Genomic DNA, 23,034 nt, shown 5'->3' with positions numbered 1-23,034 from the left:
CGTCACACTTATTCAAGACGGCGACATTCACTGAAATCTTCACAGGAGCGTCCGGGAATCTTATCGAAGGTCGCATTCTTCTTCTGGTATCTTCGATTTTAAATCCCACCTTTTGCCCCGTATAAACTTTACTAAAAATGAAATTAGAAATTCTTCCGAACTTTACAGAATTTAAAAGAAAGACACTAGAAGCTAGAAGACAACTACAAGTGTCAGCATGGAACGCAATTGTATTGATCTGTAATTATATATTATTTCTAAATTATCCTATAATTATACATTTTCGTATTAAAATTATTAAAGGTTAATAAAATAGAGGGTGAAAGAAATCAACAAATACTTATTTTTAATTATTATGTGCTCCTTTATAAACAGAGTAATTTATCTCTTTTAGTATTAATACTTTGTATCAAAAGTATGTCGTAATTGGTCAACGATCATAGTTTATCGCAAGAATTATTGTTTGTGTTAACGTTGAAAAGTTATCTCGAATTTCGCATCATTTGAACTATAACACTTGCCTTCAAGTTGTTTATTCTGTAGCGGTTTTAAATCAAATTGATAATTTATTTTCATTTTCTTGCGTATATAATGCTTATTTTTAAATATAATATTTTGTATGTTTGTAATATTTTTTTTAATCTCAGCGGATGTGGAGGTAAGTCATTTTTTTAGTAGCTCAGAATGACTCCCTCCCCCCCCCCAAAAAAAGAAGTGTTATTGAATGTTCTTTTTTTGAGTATTTCTGTCAAATAAGAAAGTATTAATTACTATTTTTGGAACTTATCTACAACTCTCCCCTCCCCTCCCCACCAATCAAGGAACAGTAGAGATTGGGAACTTGATTTGAGAAAGGGGGAGAATAAAAAAAGAAAGAAAAAATAATACTATTGTATTTAATGTAACCTGAAATGGGATTAACTGATTTACATGTCGACATAATAATACTCCTCTCAACCCTACAGCTACTAAAAAACATGACACTGAAAAGCATTTAACTGCATTTACTCTAGTACATGTAATACATGAAATCTAGTTTTCATAGGGCAAACTAAGAATGATCTTAAAATTAGAATAAACAACCATAGATCCCACATTAAAAAATTTTCAGACAGCAAAAATAGTATTAATTCCACTAGCTTGAACATTTTAAAATTCATGACTTCAGATTACTATCAAAATTTTAGATATGGGACCTACTCTTAAAAACATATTTTTTTAAGGAATCTCTTTATGTTTTGCAGTTAAGAATGCTTTATGCATTTGGATTGAACTCTTCTATTAATAGTAAACATGTATTTGATACAACTGTATAAGAACAATTCAGTCTTTTTAGTAAAAAAATGCAAAGAGGTACTAGAGGAAATATTAAAATTTAATACTATTATGTGCTCTTAGTTTAAAAGTAAGATTTCGATTTGAATTTTTCACTAAAGTATTATATTATTTCACTTGCATTTTCAATTCTTTGTAATTTGCTTTTTTTTTCCTTGCTTTGGGAAGGGGCCAGAATTTTAAGGTGAATTATTATAATTAAAATACATTGAAATGGTTCATCGGCTAATTCTGGATACAGAAAAGCAAGGATTTTTGTGGAAGAGAGATTTCAATTGATTTCAGTGTTCCTCCTCATGACAAATTGACATTGAAGTCGATTGAATTCTTCTGCTGTTATGTTCTTTTTAATTTAAATTTCGTTGATTTTTTAATTGGGGTATTGCTTGTTTGGAGAATTTAACATTTATTACATTAACAAGGTTTTAACATTTATTAAATTCTTTATTGTATTTATAGGATAGAATTTAATTATGAATTTAAATTTTGGTCTTTGTGAAAAATTGTTTCTAAATTTCTTATTTTCATGTCTTTACTGATAATTTTTCAGCAGCTTAAAGCACGAAAATTCTAGACATGATTATATATTTTTTAAAAATTATTTTGTAATTATATATATATATATATATATATATGTTTGTTTTTGTTTCTCTATCAGCGTCAAATTGAAAAAGGCAACGACTTACTAGAAGAAGTGTCAACTTTCAATCATGAAAGTTATCTCCCGAAAATCCGCGAGGAAAATCCATCCGAGGCCCTTGAAGAGGAAGGGGGAGTTCAGGAACTGGCCACCTCCCTGCGTCAACACCTTGGATCGTTCACCGAAAAACTGGAAGGCACAAGAGAGCGCATTGAAGACACTGCCAAATGCTATCAATTGATGGATAAGGTATTTATTGTGTTGAAGTATACATATCCATATCTTCATGTTATTTGACATTTTAAAATATTTTTATTGAAATAGTTTTCTAGGCATAAAATTTATATGCATTCATGTAATTCATAGTTATAAAACTCAATACTGGCTATCTCTGAAATAAAAGTTTGCATTTATTAAAGTTCACTTTATTCACAATTAGTCACTAACTCTGGAATATAAATTGGGTATTTATGTATTAACATAACCATCTCAGCACAGTTTGGTGACTTTTTCAGATAAAAGTTAACTTCAGATAAAAGCAATTTTTGCAACTTTTGTAAAATTGTTTCCATACCATCGATATTTATGATAAGTCATTATTTGTGGTGGTTTCTGGACCGCGAACTGTAATAATTACTTCACGTATTACACTCTTCAGATTGTTTCTTTTCATGACAGTGTTCTAAACTATAGAGTAATAATTACTTCACCTATTTGTTTTATTGATTACAGATTGTAATAATTATCTCATTATTTGATTTATTGATTACAGACTGTTATAATTTATCAATAACACTTTTCAAACTGCTAAGAGTAATAATTACTCCATTTATTTAATTCTTCGATTATAGACTGTAGCAAAGTTGCCAAGTCACCCGATTTCTGACCATATTCCCGCCAACTCGATTTGTAACGTATTTCTCCCAACTTTATCTTATTCTCAAAATTTATCACAGTTTTTATATAGCTTGGCTTAATACTTTCTTATTTTCACCCCCCCAAAAAAAAAAAAAAAAGTCTGATGTGTACACCACATGACTTCCTTGTACGGAATATTAAATTATACGCATTTTTTCTTGCATTTCATTTAAACATATTGGACTGAATTAAATCTACTTCGCTGACAGCGCATAAACCACAATAGAATAAATGCATTCTTTAAAATTCACTCTAGTATTTGTTTACCATAGCGACACTCTGGTGCTAGATTCACTTAACAGTATTAATAATTATATAACAGTTAACTTATATATTTCGTTCATATTATAACTCATAATGCACAAAATTTATATCATTTAAAGAATAGAATTATCTAATCGTTGCCACATGTTCTATTCAAATACTATAATAAAGCTAGAATGATGTATAAAAGAAATTAAGGAAACAAAACAAAAAAGAAACAGTTTTTCACAGACGATTGAGTATTTCTCATTTAATTAATTCAGTTCTCTCTTCGCGAGAAGGCAAAAATACATAAAAACTCAAAATATCTATATTAAAAATTACAAAGTAAATCTTAAACAGTTATTTCCTCAAAACAATTCCAGAAAGAATTAAGCATGATTTAATTGGCAATAATAAATTAATGCGTTGTCTTTGTTGTTGCGAAGCTAAGTTTCTCTAGAATGGCAACAAATCCACTAGTCTCCTGTTTCAAATGTAAACATCAATGGCCGCCATAAAAAAAAAAGGCTTAGCGGCACTTAGACACCTTTAAAATTTTTGATAATTCTAAAAATATTGCATACAAGATTTACTAAAGGCATAAAAACCTTAACCGGAAGATAAAAACAACATAATACAATCATTTTTAAAGCAAAAAATGTGCAATTTACAAACATATAAGTGTAAAGAAACTGAGATCACTGAGCCGGGTAACAGAGTGGATGTATTTATACATGTTTGGTGCAGCCGATTACAACCAAAATACGAGGGGCACATCTACATGTTATAGCAGTCCTATATACAAAATTTCAACGTTCTGAGGCTACTCGTTTCTGAATTATGCGAGATACGTACGTTCGTACAGACGCCACGAAAAATTCTCTTCAGAATTAATTTTAAAGCAGTTTTATAATTTTTTTGAAGGAAAAGAGTATTGTACAGATATCACGCAAAAACATCGTTAAATTGCATTCGATAGCGGTCAAAATGGATATTTTCGTTGAAATATGCTGCCTGAAACTTTTCGTGATTACAATACTTCCTTTTTACTTCGTACAAGGAAGTAAAAAGCGAGTTTTGGCATCTGAAAGTGCTTGTTTTTTCTCTAGATACACATGAAAGAAATCCAAAGTTATTTTGGTTGATCTTTAGATTATGGTAACTTGGCGATTTTGTGGCGAAAATTTGGCGACCAACTCTGCTACAGCAACTCTCTATTTTTTTTTTTTTTTCGCAGCCATTTTGTCTTCACGAAGTAAAGACATGTTTCTTTTCTTTTTATTTACTGAACACTTTTTCCAACAATCTACTAGCCAAATTACACTTATGCTAGAAATTTTATGTAACAAAACTGTTTAATCATGACAAATATTAACTGCAAAATTTGGAAAAAATGCACAATCGCAAACTCCTTGCGCGTTTTTCAGAATAGCACATACATAAACCATTTACATGTCGACTTATTTTTACTTAAAAAAACATCCCAGAATTGCACAAAAATGGCATTGCACACACTCTTAACTTTATCCATCTACACTGCTATTTTCTAATAAATTAAAAAAATTTGCACGAAAATGCAGGAAAATTTTCTTAATCTTTAAACTCGGTAAAAAAAACATATATGAAATTACCTGATCGCGAAAAAGTATATACCCTTTCCAAGGATGAACATTTCCACGTATAAAATAAATAAAATATCCAAAAACTTTTACCTCTAAATTATCTATTATATTATAAATGTCACCAACAAATTTATACGCAAACATTAAAAATAGTTACAAATACTTAGTGTCAAATATTTAAATTATTTCCATACATGTTTACTTCAACTGAAACATATACCAAATTCCTACAAACATAAAATTCACAAAATAACTATCATTTAATTAAAATATCACTAAACCATGTACACGTCGACTTATTTTTACTTAAAAAAAAATCCCAGAATTGCACAAAAATGGCATTGCGCACACTCTTCACTATATCCATGTACACTGCTTTTTTCTCATGAATTAGAAAAATTTCACAAAAATGCATGAAAATTTTTTGAATCTTTAAATCCGGAAATTACCTGATCGCGAAAAAGTATATACCCTTTCCAAAGATGAACATTTCCACGTATAAAATAAATAAAATATCCAAAAACTTTTACCTCTAAATTATCTATTATATTATAAACGTCACAAACAAATTCATACCGCAAACATTACAAATGGTTACAGATACTTAGTGTCAAATATTTAAATTATTTCCATGAAGGTTTTTCCACTCAAACGTATACCAAATTCCTACAAACATATAATTTACAAAATAACTATCATTTAATTAAAATATAATTAAATTCAAAAACACTACTTAAAATACAAATAAGCACATACATTAAATTAATACAAATTAGCTTACAATCCTAATTACTTTAAACTAAATCATTGCTAATAACAATTTTCCAATAATACCATATTACTTTATTTACTCCTTACATTTAGAACAATGCATAAAAATAATATCCTCAAATAATTAAAAATACTAACTTACCTAATCTTCTTCAGAATCTTGATTACATGGCGGATAAACTTTTCATATTTCCTCCACTAAATAAAAAGCAATCGTATGTGCGCCTGTTTCAGGATCTTTAAAATCATACTTATAGTTCACAGCAAGGTACCACGTAAAATAAATAACTTAATAAAACATCTTTACTTCTATCTCGCACAACCTTAAAAAAACACTTATTACTACCCCTTTCAATCCCACTAAATACCCATTTCGAATTCACTTTAATTAGGGCCATGGGATCCAAAAATTAACCAACACTGTTTCACACAACACAGAATAAAGCTAAATACAAAATTTCCAGATTTCCCCCCTTTTCCGATTAAAGAACTGTAATTCGTTCATTAATGTCACATGACATATCTCATGATCTCTCATTTCCCTCACACAAAATAATGCGTAATCGGAACTCAGTACTTCTCACATTATTACCAAAGTCCTATGTCGCCAAACTACCAGTTACCATATTCCAAAGATCAGCTGTCATTTCATGTGTAAGATATGACTTATTTCTGCTTTGTGTATGAGAGTCCAAAAATGTTGTCTTATCTGTGAAAAATATAAAGTACTCATATACTGTTCAAAAGTCGTACATGCACGACTTTCCTTCTATTGTTTCGTCAAGGAAATGTGATATTGCAATGTATATTGTTTGTTGTCTCTGCGATTTTTTGTAGTCTCATGGTGGTAAGGCCGATGTTCTTAAATGTGTGTAACATGGATAACATGAGTTGCATTGGGGAAAAGTTAAAACTTAGCTGTGGAAACAAAAGAAAAAAAAGTTAATAATGCAGAATGCCCATTCTCTGCCTTTTTCCTCAGCACAGCCTGCCTCTGAATGCATCGAATCATGCTGCAAGTTTATTTAGAAAAACGTTTCATGGAAGCGAAATCACTAAGAAATGCTCAAGTGTAAGAATAAAAATGGCTGAAATTGTAGAAAAAATGGGTTCAAGAAATTGGTATGAAAAAATAAATCTTCAGTTATTGATTGCATTAAAATAGTTCAATTCTGCCTCTCTACAGATGGAACCAATAGTACTGATGCAAAACTGTATCCATTTGTAGTCTTCAGAATTTGAGTGTAGTTTACTTTATGCCCCTACTTTGCGAGAACGTTTCACAGGCTTCAGTATGTCACACAGTTAATTATTAAAACTTTAAAAGAAGTGCAGTTCTTGAGGATAATTGCTTAGCACTTAGCGCCAACAATACACCAGGAATGGTAGGCTTAAAGACTGATGTTGCAGGCATGTTAAAAAAAGAAAATTCAGATTTGCAAATTACGATGTGCATCTGTCATGTCTTAAATTTAGCAGTTGAAATAAGGTCAATAAGTGTGGATGAACACACAGTTGATATTTATTATTATTATCTTGAAAAGATTTCTAAAAAGATGGAAAAATTGAAACAATTTCCAACAGCTGCATACTACTGAAATAAGAAAAAAAATCTGAAATGTGTATGTATATGCTAGATATCTTTAGTGAAACGTTATCTAGAATCATCGACCAATAAGACCCACTTCTTACATTTCTTAAGGATGAAGTAAATGCGAATAGAGTCAAGATAAAAGGCTCTATTGAAAGTTATAAAAATGCTTTAAGTAAATGGACAAAATTTTGTGAAAATTTGAAAATATAATGCTGATTTTTGTTGTTTGACTTCTAAATTAGTAAATTTATTACTTCTGGTGTTAAAAATAGTTGTGAGAAAAATTAAGTAATGCACCTGCAAGCAATTTAATTGGCAATTCTCAAAATAATACTACAAAGTATGAGCGTAAAGCTTTCCCCAAATTAAAAAAAAAAAAAAAAATCGTTTGACAAGGGACACCATTTTTCGATTATTGTATGTTTATCTTGTGAAGAACAAATATTTATATTTTTGTCTTTGGGCGTTAACAAGGCTTTTTTCTTTTCTTATGCTCTATTTTGCCATCATTTGTTGTTCTTAACATGATTCTACAGAGCACAATTCCATCAATTCATATTTTGCAATCAATGATTAGATCTGGATGTATTATTTAATGATTAGGGAAATGGATTAGAGTAATTTGCTGTTATTAGAAAGTGATAAAAAATTTTCTCTGCATTTAAGAAATAGAAACTGAACTTTTAGATATTAATTAATTACCATTTAAAGTTAATTCGTCATTAAAAATACATTTTCTTTTTATGTACTTTTATTAATTGAAAAATCCTTTTGCCCTTGGAAAAATTCTCCTGATTTCTTAAAAAGATCTGATTTTTGAGTGTTGTAGGTTGGTTAATTTGCTGTAGTAAGTACAGTCTTCTAACTGCTATTTTTCATGACAGTATTTTAAACTAAAGAATAATAATTACTTCATTTATTTATTCTTCGATTACAGACTAATAATTACAGTCTTCAAATTGTTACATTTTCCTGATGTTATTTTAAACAAAAGATTAATTAATCCTTCATTTATTTAATCCTTTGATTACGATTTTCTAATTGCAATAAAATTATTCTTGTTTTTCCAGTCATATGAATGGGCTTTAGATGCCATGAGGTTCGTTTCAAATATGGGTATCTCAAACACCGAAAGTCCTGAAGGCGTCATGCGACAGATCAAATGCCTACAGGAATATTCGGATAATCATTTAAGAGTACCTGAAGAAACTTTCAATGAAATGATGGAAATAGCAATTAGGCTTGGAAATGAAAAACTTCTAGAACAGTGCAAGGTAATAAAGAATTTAAATACTAATTTTTGTAAATTTAAATTTTAACACATAATTTTTATAATGTGATTTTATTAAAAATATGTGCCATCAGATTTAACAGCTTTGTACACTTGAGTGCTTAGAAGTTATAAGAAAGTGAGTTCATTCTATGCAGGCAGTCGATTGTGGCTAACTTGAAGAAAATGCCAACCTTCAAAAAGAGTGCAAACTTTCATCAAAATGGCTGGGGTGCCCAAATGAAGTGTTGCTGACTTCAGTGAAAATGCTGGCACATTTTGGAATTTAACTATTGTTCATCAAGATGTAAAAAATTCCTGGCACACTTACATAATTCATATTATATTATAAAGATGTTAAATTTCATTAGAACGCAGGGGTGCCCATGTGAAGGTCTAAGTGAATAGTTGTGGACTTTGGTAAATGTTCCGGCATCCTTAGGAATTTCATTTTATACCACGAAGAGTGTATCCTTTGTCAACGTCCCGGGGCGTGAATTTCCGAAGTGCACATTGGCATCGAAACCAGCAGAGTGGTAGCTAAAATGAACCAATTGCTTCATTTGCAAATTCACTTACATGATGTTTTGTAAAATGAGGGGGGGGGGACATTCTAGAACATTCCTGTGAAAACCTAAGTAAATAGCCACAGACTTGCTTGAAGGTGGCATCACCATTTAGAAATTCCTTTTACACCACGAAGAATGCAACCTTCATTGAGAGGCTAGAATGCCCATGTAAAGTTTTATATTTGTGAACAACCATCAACGTACATAAGGTGACCACACCTTCATGAAGCTAGGTTTAGAAGTTGGGGAAAAGCTGCATTCATCAGTTTCATACCTGTATGATGGCTTCTCTCTTGGCGAAATCACAGTCTAAAGGTGCCAGCACCTGTATACAACAGGGCCTCTCTCTGCCAAGGGTCCCTGACATAAAGGTGCTTGCACCTTTTTGAAGCCGGTATTATGATAAATTTAAGTTTATGACTTAAATTTTAGGACTTTCTTCAAGGTGCTGGTAGCTATATCAGAGCAATTTTTTTATAGAGTTTTCCCTCTCATAAAGATACTGGCACTATTCTGAAGCTTATCTTTATAAGTTGGAGAAAGCATCTGTCATTGAGAGGCCAGACAGAATCGATGGCTACTGTATTGCCTTATCTCTAAAGATGCCGACACCTTTATGCAAATCAGCGATTGCTTGTTAAGACAGAAGGCCATCATAAAGATGCTCTGACATAATGGTGCTGCACCTCAAAGACGTGCTTTTTTTTTCCAAGTTAAAAATTGGACTTCATAAGTGTACCAGTACCTTCATAGGAGGATTTTGATCTAATAAAGATGCTCTAATGTGAGGGTACCAGCATCTGGACAAAAGTTTCTTTAAGTTATAAACTGAAATTTATAAGAGGGTTGTCTTCATAAGATGTTCTAGCATCTTTACGAAGATCGTACTCTTCATGGTGTAAAGTGAGCTTCATAAAGGTGCCAGGAAAACTTTATATCTTGATGAGTGCTGACAAACATTCAGAATGTGGCAGGACCTTTTTTAAATTGGTGACTATCACCCTAGATCTTCCTAGAGTTTTCTGCAACTTCAACAAAGCCTGTATTCTTCATGATATAAACTAAAATTCCTAAATGTGTCAGTACCTTTACTTAAATATCGACAACTATTCACTTAGACTTTCACATGGGCATCTGGACATTTTGATGAAAGTTGCAATCTTCGTGGTAAACTAAACTTCATAAAGGTTCAAAGCACTTCTTGTGTCTTGATGAACAATGTTTAACTCACAAAAAGCACCGAGACATTATTCCAGTCAGCAACTTTTCATGTAGAACGTCCCATAATCTTGATGGAGGATGCATTTTCCATGATGTATACATATCTTCTTAAGTGTGTTAAGCACCTTTTTGTCTTATAGTGTTGTCGCATCCTTGTACCTTGGCAAGCAATGTGTAACTTGCATAAAAGTGCCAACACTTAATGCAAGTTAGCGACATTGATCAGACACACCCCTGAATATGAATGCAATATATTGCATTCTTCAGACAAGAGGCTTTCAGAATTTCAGGTTAAAATAAACTAATGAAACTTTTTTTAATTTAATGGATTTCTTTTTTTTAATTTAACAATTTTTCTCATTATTATTATTATTTTTAATTTGATGATTTTAAAGTTTTTTTTATTTCTGATTATTTTGTATTTATTTTAAATTCTTCTTTGAACTTAATAAACTAAACAATTTAACTCTACCTCTGTCTCTTTTTTATATTTATTTAGATTGTTAAGCTTCGCTGTGAAGAAACAGTGGAATTGATCCAGACAAGGCAAGCCACTCTGCAAAAAGTCAAACAGCAGATGGAAGTGGATTCACTACGGGGCCCCTTTTGGGAAGCGGAGGATGCCACCCAGACACCTCGTACAATGCGATCACATTCGCAACCTATGAACTCTTGGATCCCGGGAAGTGTCAGTACACCATACAGCTCTTCGGCTTTGTACAGCCATCAGCGGAGACGGTCCACAGGTGGGCCGATGGGTGTAAATACATCTCAACGATATGGATCTCCAATAGGATCTTATACTTCTTTTCCAAGTAGTTACTACCCATGTGCAAAAGAGTCCTATCAGCTTGATTCTTATATGCAAGAAAAAGAAGATCAGCTTCTTAATCATGGACTTATAACAGAAGATTTGACATCCCAAGGACCTGTTGCTTCCATATCAAAAACTCTCTTAGATTCAAGAGCGGCACATAGAGATTCCCATTTATCATCTTCCACATATTCTAGTTATAGCAAAGTAAGTGCTTTTGTAGTGTACACTTTCTTGCACAGCTAATTATATCAGTTTTATATCTGTTAACTTCATTTATTAGATTTTTCAGTGCTCCTCTCTCTCCAGAGTGTGGATACATTCCACGATCCAATCCTCTTGTCTTTTTTCAATCCGTGTCATCTGGATAAGGTCCATCCAGTTGTTCCTTCCTGAGATTTCTTAATATGTAATTTTTTTACTGGTGGAGGTTGCCGACCTGACACTCAACCCCCAAGTTGGAAGACCAGTCTCCTGATATAATCCATTGGGATGGGGCACCTGGCTATAACCCCCCCAACACTGGGTATCTATTTTAGTCTCCTTTGGTTTAGGCTACATGGTGACTCTTCTTTTGCACCCGATCATCCCAGAAAGTATTTTTGTGCTAGGATGCACACTAGGATGATAAAAACGGTGAACTTTTTAATGACAAAATTGAAATACTTAGGAGATTGAGAGAACATTTCAAGACTGCTCTTTGTGTAAAAGTTGTGTTGGATAAAACTCGAGAGAGAATCAGGTGACACTTCTCAAAACCATCAGTATGAAGACTTAGAACCACTATCTGTAGATAAAGTGAGAGCAATAAATAAGTTAAATAATAACAGTTTGGCAGGACCAGATGGTATGAAGGCCGAACTTTGGAATATCAAGTAGCCTAAACTGACTAAAGAAATGCACTCCATTGTTTGGACTTTGGAAAAAATGCCCATAGAAAAGTTCCATATACCCAATGTGTAAAAAAGGAAATAAGCTGGAGTATAAGAATTACAGAGGAATCACACTATTAAACACATCTTGTAAGATATTATGAAATATTCTATGAAAACAGCTATCTGCTTTTACAAAAATAATAATAATAATAATAATAATTGCAAAATACCAGCATGAATTTCAAAAGGATAGATCTGCTACCTACCAAATTCATAGCATTAGGCAAATGCTTGAAAAAATAAAAGAATATGTTATAGCTACATACCACCTTTTCATTGATTTTAAGACTGTGTATGTTACCATTAATAGGGAGAAATTATCTCAGGTGATGCAGGAGATGGTAATACCTAAAAAATTGGTGTCTAAGTAAGTCAAGAAATAAAACGGAAGTAAAAAGCTAATTTTTTGCTAAAGAAATTAAAAAGCAACTAGATTCTCTTTCGTGCCAGTTGTTTGATATCACCTTTGAAAAAGGAATAGGAGACTCGGCCACACAAATGATTATATTCATAAAATGTCTGCAGTTGTTGGCTTTTGTTGTTGACACTGACATCGTTACAAGAACAAATGCTGCAATAGTTGAGACTTTTTGTGTGCTTGAGTAGGCAGCAAAAAATTTTGGTTTGACTGTCAATGAAGAAAAAAACTAAGTTCATGACAGTTAACAAACAGAAGTCATAACCTGATACTGCTGAAAATAAATGGCTGTTTTTAAGGAGGTCGAATAACTTAAATATTTGGGTAAAATTGTAATGATATAACTATTGAAGTAAGAATCAAATTAACATGGCTAGCAGATGCTATTATGGATTATAAAACCAGTTTAAATTAAACTACTTAAGCAGTAAAACTGAAATACAGTTGTGTAAGACCTATAGTGTTGTAAGGAAATGAGGGCTGGACGATGAATAAAGCAGATGAGGATAGAGTAATGACATCTGAGCAAAAGATTTTGAGAAGAATTTTGGGAACAGTAAGGGAAAATTGAATGTTGAGAATAAGATATAATTTTGAACTAATAACAAAAATTTAGAGAATCAAATATAATAAAAGTTATTAAATCCTCTTAACTAAAATGGCTAGGTAATATATACAAATATGGAGATGAGAACCTAGTAAAGAAATTGACATTCCAAAAGTCAGAGGGCATGAGAAGGAGAGGAAGACTATGAACGGTGTGGCTAGACATTGTGGAAAAGTGGTCAAAGAAAACTGATGTCAATAGGTGGATGACTGTGGCATGGATCGAGATGGCATAAGCTGCTTGAGCCAGCCTTGGATATCAGCTGTAGAGCATAAGAGGAAGAAGAAGTATACACTTTGATACTTAAGTCTTATGTTTTTATTAATGCAGTAGATGTCACTTTAGAATGGCAGTTAATCTCACTTTAAGTCTAACTCTTTTAGTAAAACAATGGATGCCACTTAATATAATGACGATTAATGTCACTTTATGTCATACTCTTTTATTAATACAGTTTATGCCACTTGATGTGGGGATGATTAATGTCACTCTAAGTCTTGCTCTTTTATCCATACAATAGACGCCTCTTAATGTGATGACAATTCACTAATTTTATGCAAGTCACCGATTGTTCAGCAAGCCATTGAAAAGGTGCTGGTGCCTCAATGAAAACTGCATTCTCCATGTTATAAATTGAACTCGATAATGGTACTGCTATCGTTATGAGGAAATTTTTTGAAGACTTAATAAAGATTTTTTGATATAAAGGTGCCAGCAACTTGACAAAATTAGTTAAACTGAATTTTGTAATGGTGATGGCTCTGCAACTTTACGCCAGAGAATCCTTGGCAAACAGAAGTTGGCTTGTATAATGTTGCTGATAACTTTAGAATGAAGATTTGCCAAGACAGAAACTATCATAAAGGTACAGTACTTTGGTGGATGTAGCTTTCTCTGACTTATAAAAAAAAATTTCACTGAGACAGACGCCATCATAAAAGTTAACCATTAATAGTTTTCCTATTACTGTAAACTGTCTATCAACTGTTATTTAACGACTAATTAAGTATGTAACTATTAACTGTGTGATGTTTCTAAGTGTCATCAAATGTTCAAGTCCTAATTGTTTACTGTATTATATTAACGAAATTCTTGGAAGCTAAAAACAAATCTGCTCATCGCCGTGCCACATGAATTCCAGTGGACGTGTTGAGAGTTCCATCACTGTCATAAACAGAACATTAGATGGCATATTTCTGTTCACAGGGTGATGTTATTCCTACTGTATTATTAGGATTAACAGCGACTTTGAAAAGTGGACCTAGGTTCTTCCAGTGCTGAATGGTCTACCCTGTCAATTGACATTTACCTGAAGATTTTATAAACCCCACAAAAAACTGAAGCAATATCATATCTTGTGTCTTACTCAGACACTTGTACAAAAACAGGGCTACATTATCTCCTACATCCACCAGTGTACATTCTTGAAGACCTCTTTTTACTAAAGAATTCGCTACATCCTCGCCTGTGTTTTTAAGGTGTGATGCATCAAAAAAAAAAAAAAAAAAATCTTTGGAGCCTACTTATACAGGCCCACATCTAGTTCTATGTCACATGCTTAAAACTCTCGGATACTTATTGGAAACAAAGAGACAGTGGTGAACATTGATTGTCTCAAACCAGCACCAGAAACCCTCAAGACACACCTCTTACAAGGGCATTACACCTCCAGCTGTCACTGCATCATCACCTGTGTCTGGATTCCAGAAGCCTTAGCATACATATTCTCGATATAGGATCTGTTTTAATCCTTAATACCTGTAATTGCCTTGACACTAGAGGGGGAATACTGTGGCAACACTATGTGAACTTATATTTACTTGTAACCAGGCGCCCATATTTCTAACTGTAATCGTAATGGAGGTTTAAGACAAAACAATAACACTTCATGTTTGATTGTAGCTGTGGTTGGTCGATTTTCTCCTCCGACACAATTGCCATCTATGTTAATTTAATGTGTAGTAGTTATAATTAAAGGTTTTATTATTTAAGCCAATGGTCGTCAAACCTTAGAACTTCGCGGACCACTACATATATAATTTTATATTTGGCAGACCACTAATATGAATGCATTTTTTTAACATTTTGTCTGTTACCTTTATTTATTAAATATCATGTTCTTTGCACTTAAACCATAAAATTCAGTTCAACAGCAATATCGCAAAATAGTTTTAAATGGAGCATGTCATTAGAATTTCCGATACAGAGACTCACGCGCTGGAGATAAAAATGTTTTTTCTGTATAACGTTGCTATTGCTCGCTTGAAATCCTTGAGTTTGTTAATCAAAAATTCATTAAAGTTTTACAAAATATGAAATCAGTAATAAAACAAGAAATTTGAGCTTCCACATGTCCTTATTTGAAGTAGGGTTACGTCATTCAAAATTCGATAGCTCTATGTACCGTTGTTTTATCGCAATACGAGAAATATATATAAATTTATAATGAATCAACGCAAAATCGCAAAACGAGAACAATAGTCCTTCAGGGACAAAGCCCCTTTGGAGTAAAAACACCATAAATCAGACCTTAAAAACAACATATTAATACTCAAAAACAATATTCAACTTTCCAATACATGTAATTCTAATTTTCATTTGTTAATAGAATTTTCGAAACAACTGGTATTCAGCAGCATGCCTTTAAGGAAAATCAGGCTACGTCCCTGATTATGAGTAACTATTAAAACGCTATTAACATCTCGCAGATACACATATTTCGTTCACATTAAAAAAGTTATATGAAAAGTACAAAAATCTTACATTCTTGTATAGGAAGCTTCACATTTCTATATCACTAAAAAGGAACTCCACGAAAAGCAAGAACAAACCGACAAACACAAAGCAATAGCAATAAACTGAAAGCTTTATACCGGTCAATTTTTAATTACTGTAAAAATAATAATCATCGCTTACTCAGCAATGGCGCCATCAATCAACAGTTAGACAAAACAAAAATGGAAACTTCCAGTGATGCAATTATAAACAAGAATGCAGAAGTTCTCATAAAAATCCATCAAGTTACCTATTGACACAGAGAAAAGTGTTATTAACGACTGCAATAGCATATGTTTGTAATTCAAAAGGAAAGAGAATTCCAGTTCACGCTATTATTGATAACAACATGGATGCCAACTTTCACTTTCAAATGTCACTAATTACACCTGCAAAAGTAGCAAAAAGTCGCTAAATTCAGAAGGAATTTTACTAATAGTAGTAGCTAAAATTATTTAAAAAGTATAATCCATATTCCATAATAGGTTTTGTTACTCGTCATTTTTTAATCTGAATCTTCATAAAGATATAAATAATGTCACAATTTTTCTGCAGACCATCGAAAAGTTTTCACGGATTACCTGTTGGTGACCTATTGCTTAATTGGTTTAGCTATTGCTTCAGCTGTCTTGTTGGATCATACAAAAGTCTAGTCATGCTTCTACATATACTTATTGTAGAAGCCAGCAACAGTGAGCTGCACAATTATAGTAAGACTGTTAATGGTTAATAGTTTAATAAGTAGAACAGTGGGAATTTTGAAAATAATTAGACAATGAATAATTTTGAGACAGTTAATAGTTAATGTTTTAAACTTGATCATTGATAGTTTTTACTTCTCTTGCCTATGTATGTAGGTTGATGAGAAGTAAAAAAAGAATAGTCAACAAAGAAATGAGTGATAAAATAGTTAATAACTAATAAATAAAACTAATAACTATCTAACTGTATATCTGACATTAATTGTCTAGCTGTAGTTATTAACTATAAATTGTCTAACGTTACTTAAAATTATGAAGTGTTGTCTGTAACTATTAATTTTCTAATAATTCTCAAAATACGATGCCTAATTTTTTAAATGTTAATTCTGTCTGAACTACTATTTGTCTAATGATTAAACTATTAATATCTAACTGTAACTATTAACTTTATTGGCAGGAGGTAAAAAGAATATGTAACTAGAGGTAAAATGAGAAAATTACGTATAATTTCTGCAGTTTTATCTTGAATTTAAATTTTTTCCTGTGCAGCATTTTATACATAATGTATGTAATTTATTTTTCATTAAATGTGTTTTTCATCTTTATTATTAACAGTATGATTCAAGTTGAATATTTAGATACTTGTGTCTTACTTAATATTTTTTAAACAGGATATTACAAATGTATTACGGAGTTCTGGTCGCAGTTCGTCTTCTGGAACTGAAGGTAAATGTACAAAAAGACTGATGAAGCGTTGCCAGATGTGGCAGCTGAGAGATGAAGCTCTCGAGAAAGCCAAAGCTGAAGTCAGAGAACAGACTGCTTTGCTTCGTGTAGAAAGGCTTCAGAATCCTCCTATTGACTGCAATCTCAGCAGGTAATTTTGAAGATTTCTTTATGATTTACTATTTATGGATGGTATAAATAATTTATTGTGGGTCATTCAGAAATTTCTGCTTTATATAGGAATTGAAAAGCTAATAAGTATTGTATTGTAAGACCTATTTGGTCTTAAAAATTTTTTTGCGCAATATGCTGCAAAAATTATGAAATAATAAGAAAAAATATTGTAGTGAGCTCGCCAAAAAGTTACCAGGAGCTGTGGCTCCTAGGAATAGTTCAACGCAGTATTTTTTAAAAAATAATAACATTGAAGGGTGAAAAAATAGCCTAAATGCGAAATAAAATGCAGAAAATAAAACTGTTAAAATCAATCGTTGGAAACATGTGAATAGCAAAAAAATACAGTAAAACCTATCGATGTGATAAGTGAAAAGTTAACATATATAAAAAACTGAACGACAGAACAAGTTAAAACAAAAACAAAACAAATGAAAAACATAAATTACAAAAATTATAAAAATTACAAAGCGGAAAATGGTAAATTAGCCCAATTAGACTTCCAACCTGGCTTTTCAAGGGAAATTTCAGTTGAAAGTCGAACCAAGTTAACACCATTACGCGTTTCGCCAAAACAGACAATTGAAGCTCTTGTGTGACAAAAAATTTTTTAAATAATATGAATTGTCCCAAAAAATCTTTTGGAGCTTCAATTCTCTGTTCCAATTTCCTGACGCGTCCGCAAAAAATGACACATTAAGGTGTAAAAAAATGTAAATGCAACTCCGAGAAATGCTAAAATAAAAATAAAATAAATTAAATAGTGGTCTGCTATTAGTCAAAGTATACAATAACATACAGGCTGGACCTGCAAGCTTAAAGAATAAAACTTTTATGAATTTTAAAGTTCTGAAATTAAATTCAAATGAAAACAAACGCTGTGGGTCTTGCTAAGATCAAGAAAAAAAATTAAAAAAAAAAAAGAAAGAAAGAAACAGACCTGTGGCTATGCTGTCCTCCTGACCTCGAAGCAAATTTGAAAAGGGGTTGTAATCTTTCAAAGCCATCCCTCTCGTCGTGTGACGTAAGCGGGTGAAACAATGTCACTGCGTATCAGCCAAAGCGATTAGATTGTCCTTTCGTGGGAACTCGTATCCCCCCCGAGTTAAAGAGGGGTTGAAAGACTCGAAAAGACATGTAAAGAATCCAAAATGGCATCAGTCAAGTTGTTAGAAGAAGAAAACTGTTTCAATATATATATATATATATACTGGTGAAGCAGTACAAAGCATAAGACATAAGATAATTTCATTGAATTGCATAATCACCATTTTGTTCCATGACTTTCTGTCATTGCTGATGTAGATTAAAAATTACTTTTTTAAGCTTTTATTCAGCTCGCTCATGCAGTTTCCAGGGCACAATTTCTGAAATTGGAAGCAATGGAGACCTACACAAGTCCACTAGAAAAGGAAAACAAAGCAATAAAAAATAAAGTAAATAAAATAAAACAAAAATAAATAAATAAATAAATTTACTATTAAAATAATAAACAATGAATTAATAAAATAACAAGAATTAAACTTAAAATTCAATAAATAGAGAGAAAAAGTTTAATAAATTATTAAATTTGTAAGGAATAGTAACAAAATAAATTACAAACAATACACAGCAAAATGTGTGTGTATATAGATATATAAATGGATGTTTGTTTGTTTGTTTGTCTTTGATACAAATCTATAGTTTAATTCCAAGCTTTTTGAAAATTGCCACATTCTGCCTTCAAAACAAGAGGATGGTCCCTGTCGTCATAAGGGCCCACTAGCGGCCGAGTGGTAAAGTCGCTGAACACTGGTAGTTCGGTCTGAGGTTTGAATCTCGTGAACGAGCTGGCTGCATGGGCATTTTCGTGGCTTTCCCCATGTGTAACATGTATACGAGCCAGTTTTCCTTAGAAAGTCATCCACGAAGGCATCCCTTCCCTTAGGCAGATAGCCCTCAAGGCTTTACCATAATCACACACACTGTCATCATAAGATTTCTCAAAATCCAACCCATGCCGTCCGCGCTGTTTACATACATATATTTTACATTAATTTAACAAACTTTTGTTTAAAAAGTAAATGATTTAAAAGCTTTGCATTGCCACTCTACAAAGTGTAAGATATATATGTGTTTCAAATTTAGTCAGAAAACTTGACAGTACAAAATGTGTTGCCACTCAGGAAAAGGCAATTAATTATATTCATTTATTTTAAATTTAATAAACAAACTCAGCTGTTTAAAGGAAATATGTTGCCAATGCCAGAATTAAAATATTTTTGTTTTAGTTAAAAATATTTAATTTCTGATACATTCACATGCGAGAATGACTCACATTTGTAATGACCATCAATAATTCACAGGGACAATCGCTAAAAGTTTGTGGACTAAATTTGGAAAAATCCATGCTTTCCACATGGGTAGCAATTATATGTGGCTTGCTCATGCATCGGAAAACATTTGGATTTATTTGTGTAGGCATTGGATGCAAAAACAAAAAATATTGTGAATCCAAAAGCACTTCAATGAGCAGAATAAAACACAAATACTTTCTTTTCTTAAAGCACTGCAATGCAGTCAGATAACAGTTAGTAGACACATACAATTTCATAAGAAAAACAAAGAGCTTAGCCGAGTTCAGTTTGAATTTATGACCTGAGTAAACATTATTTCAAAGATGATAGAAAAAAAAAAGGACCATTCATTTTCTAGGACACCAATGAAAAAGATAAAAACCATTGAAGCACCACTATAAAAATAAGACAGAATGCTAGAAACAGTAACAGAATATAGTAGGAAATATGATTGCCTCATCCTTTCCTCCAAAATGATGTTTTGCTTAATTTCCCTTTCCCTGTGTCTGAACAGTGATTCTAGATGTGTTTTGATCTGAAAAGAGGAAGAAGCACGCAACTTGCCTTCCCTTGTCCATGAAATATTCCGTTTCACCAACTGCAGGTTAATAGCTTTGGGAAGAGTCGTGACAAATGGCCTCAGCAAACTCCATAGCTTTCAAGGGGGTTCTGTAACCTCTCAGAGATATGTGAACGAAGTATTGGAATCCCACATTAGACAGTTTTGTGTGCTGCTGGCCCAGAGCTTTTGCTTAATGGATGACAATGGCAACACACACTAGAACAGTCAGAGGTTGGCACAAAGGTGAGTGACATTTCAGCACAGGAGAATTTGTATACTTGATGGTGTTCAAATTTTGTACTGCGATTGAATAAAATTATCTGCAATGCTTTTGTTACATAATGGCACAATGGGGATTAATTATCAAGTGACTGTACATGTTATGTAAGATAAAGCAGTATCAAACTCGAACTTATTAACTTTAGCAATAGTCCTTTTTTTTTTTTAGTTCCTTACTTCAATTCTATGTCCTCTTCAAAGAATCTGTATCGCATCACTTATGTCAATATTTCATCTGCAGTGATCTGCAATGCTGTTGACCTCTTGTCCAATCACTGTTCAAACCTGAAACAAAGAAGCTGAGTTTGGTATCTCTGCCAGTCTTATTTTTTGTGTGAAGGATGAGCGGAATGAGAAATTCTTATATGGCAAGTTTCAAATTTCAGAAGCTGAACGTTGTAACTGCAGTATGGCTATATGGCGCAGAAAACAATTTCGAGAGTTGTCTTGAATCAGCGAAGATGCCCAAATTCCCAAAGGTCATTTTGTGTTAGCTGATTGCAAACATGAGATTTTTTTGTTTTGACGATGACGCAACAAATCAGCATAGTAAACAATTTTGAAAATTAAACAATTCATTTTCAATAATGAAATGGTATACTCTATTTAAAATTAATGTTTTCATAAACTTAAGAAGTGTAAACTAAAAAAATAAAAATGTGTGTGAAATATACTTTTTAAGACAAACAACACAAGAGACATTTGCAAGAGCAAAGCAGAGAAATGACGCATTAAGAAGAAAACCTGGGAGAGATTAAAAAAAAGTTTTGGTTCTCAAATATTATTTAGGGGATTGGATAAAAGGCATCTGCAATGAAGCATTATGCAAGTTCTTATGATGCAGATTTATTTTGAAATCATGTAGTCTAAATTGGTATATTATAAATACTTAACTCTTTTTAGGATAGAAAGGGGAAAGACCCAAATTAAATTGAAGAACAGAAGATACAGTTGCCAATTAAAATTTCAAATTTGTGCTCATATTTTTTCTTATATACATGTGCTATATTATGATATATATTTAACTATATTAAATTATTTATGCTGTATCATACTACTTATTATAAACTATATTGTTTATAATACTGTTCTATTTTTTAAAATCAGTATTATAATTTACATATAGCCCGGGAAGTACTGATTCAAGCAACTCAGAGAATGCTTACAAGAAATCCGCTACACAAGCAAGGCTGGACACTGCCCGAGGACCTGTTCCTGTAAACTCTCACCTCATGTCTCCAACATCTCCCGCAAATGTCCCAGATATCAGCAGTACCAATGAAACTGGAAATGACACAGAGGCTAAATCTAAAAAGTTTGTGAAATTATTTAATCATTTTATTTTATTTTAACATGGGTAAAATATAGGTTATCCATAATTCAGTGAAACACTGTATTTCTGCACCTATTTTGTTTTTGCTAATTTTATTGTCCGAAAATCGAAAGGAGAAAATTATGTAAGTTTAATTTCTGAAGAACACCAAGAACATCACAAATGAAAAGGAGTTGTAGAAAAATTACTGGTAACTATCACAATATTAATTCTTTGAAAGAAACTTGCAGTCCAATAAGAAAACTTAATACTATTAATATCACAACATGTCTTCGATATTGAGGCAATATCTGATGGTAAAGGGTGCCCACCAGCGGCCGAGCGGTAAAGTCTCTGAACACTGGTAGTTCGGTCCAAGGTTCGAATCCTGCAAATGGGCTGGCTGCATGGCTGTTTTCGTGGTTTTTCTCATGTGTAACGTGTATACGAGCCAGTTTCCCTTAGAAAGTCCTCCACGAAGGTATCCCTCCCTTTAGGCAGATAGCCATTGAGGCTTTCCCATAATTGAATAACCTTACCTAACCTGATGGCAAAGGAGCTGACTCAGTAATCATGTAAAACCACAGGGGCACTTCACATTCACACAGGGTCAGCCTTGACTGGAATTCTAGATAAGGGCATCGGAGAAATAAAGAAAAAGGAGCCAAACAAAAGACCTGGATTTTGTTTGGCATGAAATACATTAGCAGTAGATAAAAAGCTAAAATGAAGTCCTGATTTTTTTATTTCAATCTAATTTGTAATTATTTATTTATTTTTATTTATTTAGGACTCTAATGCTTATTATGAAGGAACTGATTCAGACTGAAAGGGACTATGTGAAATCGCTCGAATATATTATTGAAGTAAGTTCTAATAATGTAATGATAAAATAATTATAAATGTATAATAATTTACTAACAAGGCAATCCATTGTATAGTGAACTGATCATTTTTAGAAAGGATTCCATTTATTTATTATATGGATATAATACAGAAATTAACATTTGTTGATCTTTTTAAAATATTGCAACTCTAAAGGTCTCAACAAAGTGCAGCATGGCATAGTTATGACCATAATATCCAGTAATTTCTGAAATTAAGCTATAATATTTCTTCAGCATCAGTGTTCTGTCGTAGTGAAAGAATAAAATTTTAATGTTTTTTTTTTTTTTTTTTTTTTTTTTTACGCATTCATCTTTATTTCTC

General features: G+C 32.2%; 1 protein-coding gene across 1 annotated transcript in view; it reads left to right on the top strand.

Annotated features, from left to right (window-relative positions):
• LOC118197425 (puratrophin-1-like) overlaps positions 1-23,034 on the top strand; it is a gene marked incomplete at its 5' end in the record, with an annotated part of 530,248 nt that overhangs the window by 462,103 nt on the left and 45,111 nt on the right. The window contains 6 exons of the mRNA XM_085817830.1: positions 1,994-2,224; positions 8,197-8,400; positions 10,686-11,207; positions 17,108-17,313; positions 21,640-21,828; positions 22,616-22,691. Of these exons, the coding sequence (XP_085673956.1) occupies positions 1,994-2,224; positions 8,197-8,400; positions 10,686-11,207; positions 17,108-17,313; positions 21,640-21,828; positions 22,616-22,691 (1,428 nt within the window). The remainder of the gene's footprint in view (positions 1-1,993; positions 2,225-8,196; positions 8,401-10,685; positions 11,208-17,107; positions 17,314-21,639; positions 21,829-22,615; positions 22,692-23,034) is intronic.

This window comes from Stegodyphus dumicola, chromosome 5, assembly GCF_044657685.1.
Source record: "Stegodyphus dumicola isolate Sdum_Otavi_A_Nest chromosome 5, ASM4465768v1".
NCBI classification, from domain to species: domain Eukaryota; kingdom Metazoa; phylum Arthropoda; class Arachnida; order Araneae; family Eresidae; genus Stegodyphus; species Stegodyphus dumicola.
Note: the sequence above shows the minus strand (reverse complement) of the source record. Positions and strands in the feature narration are given on the sequence as shown.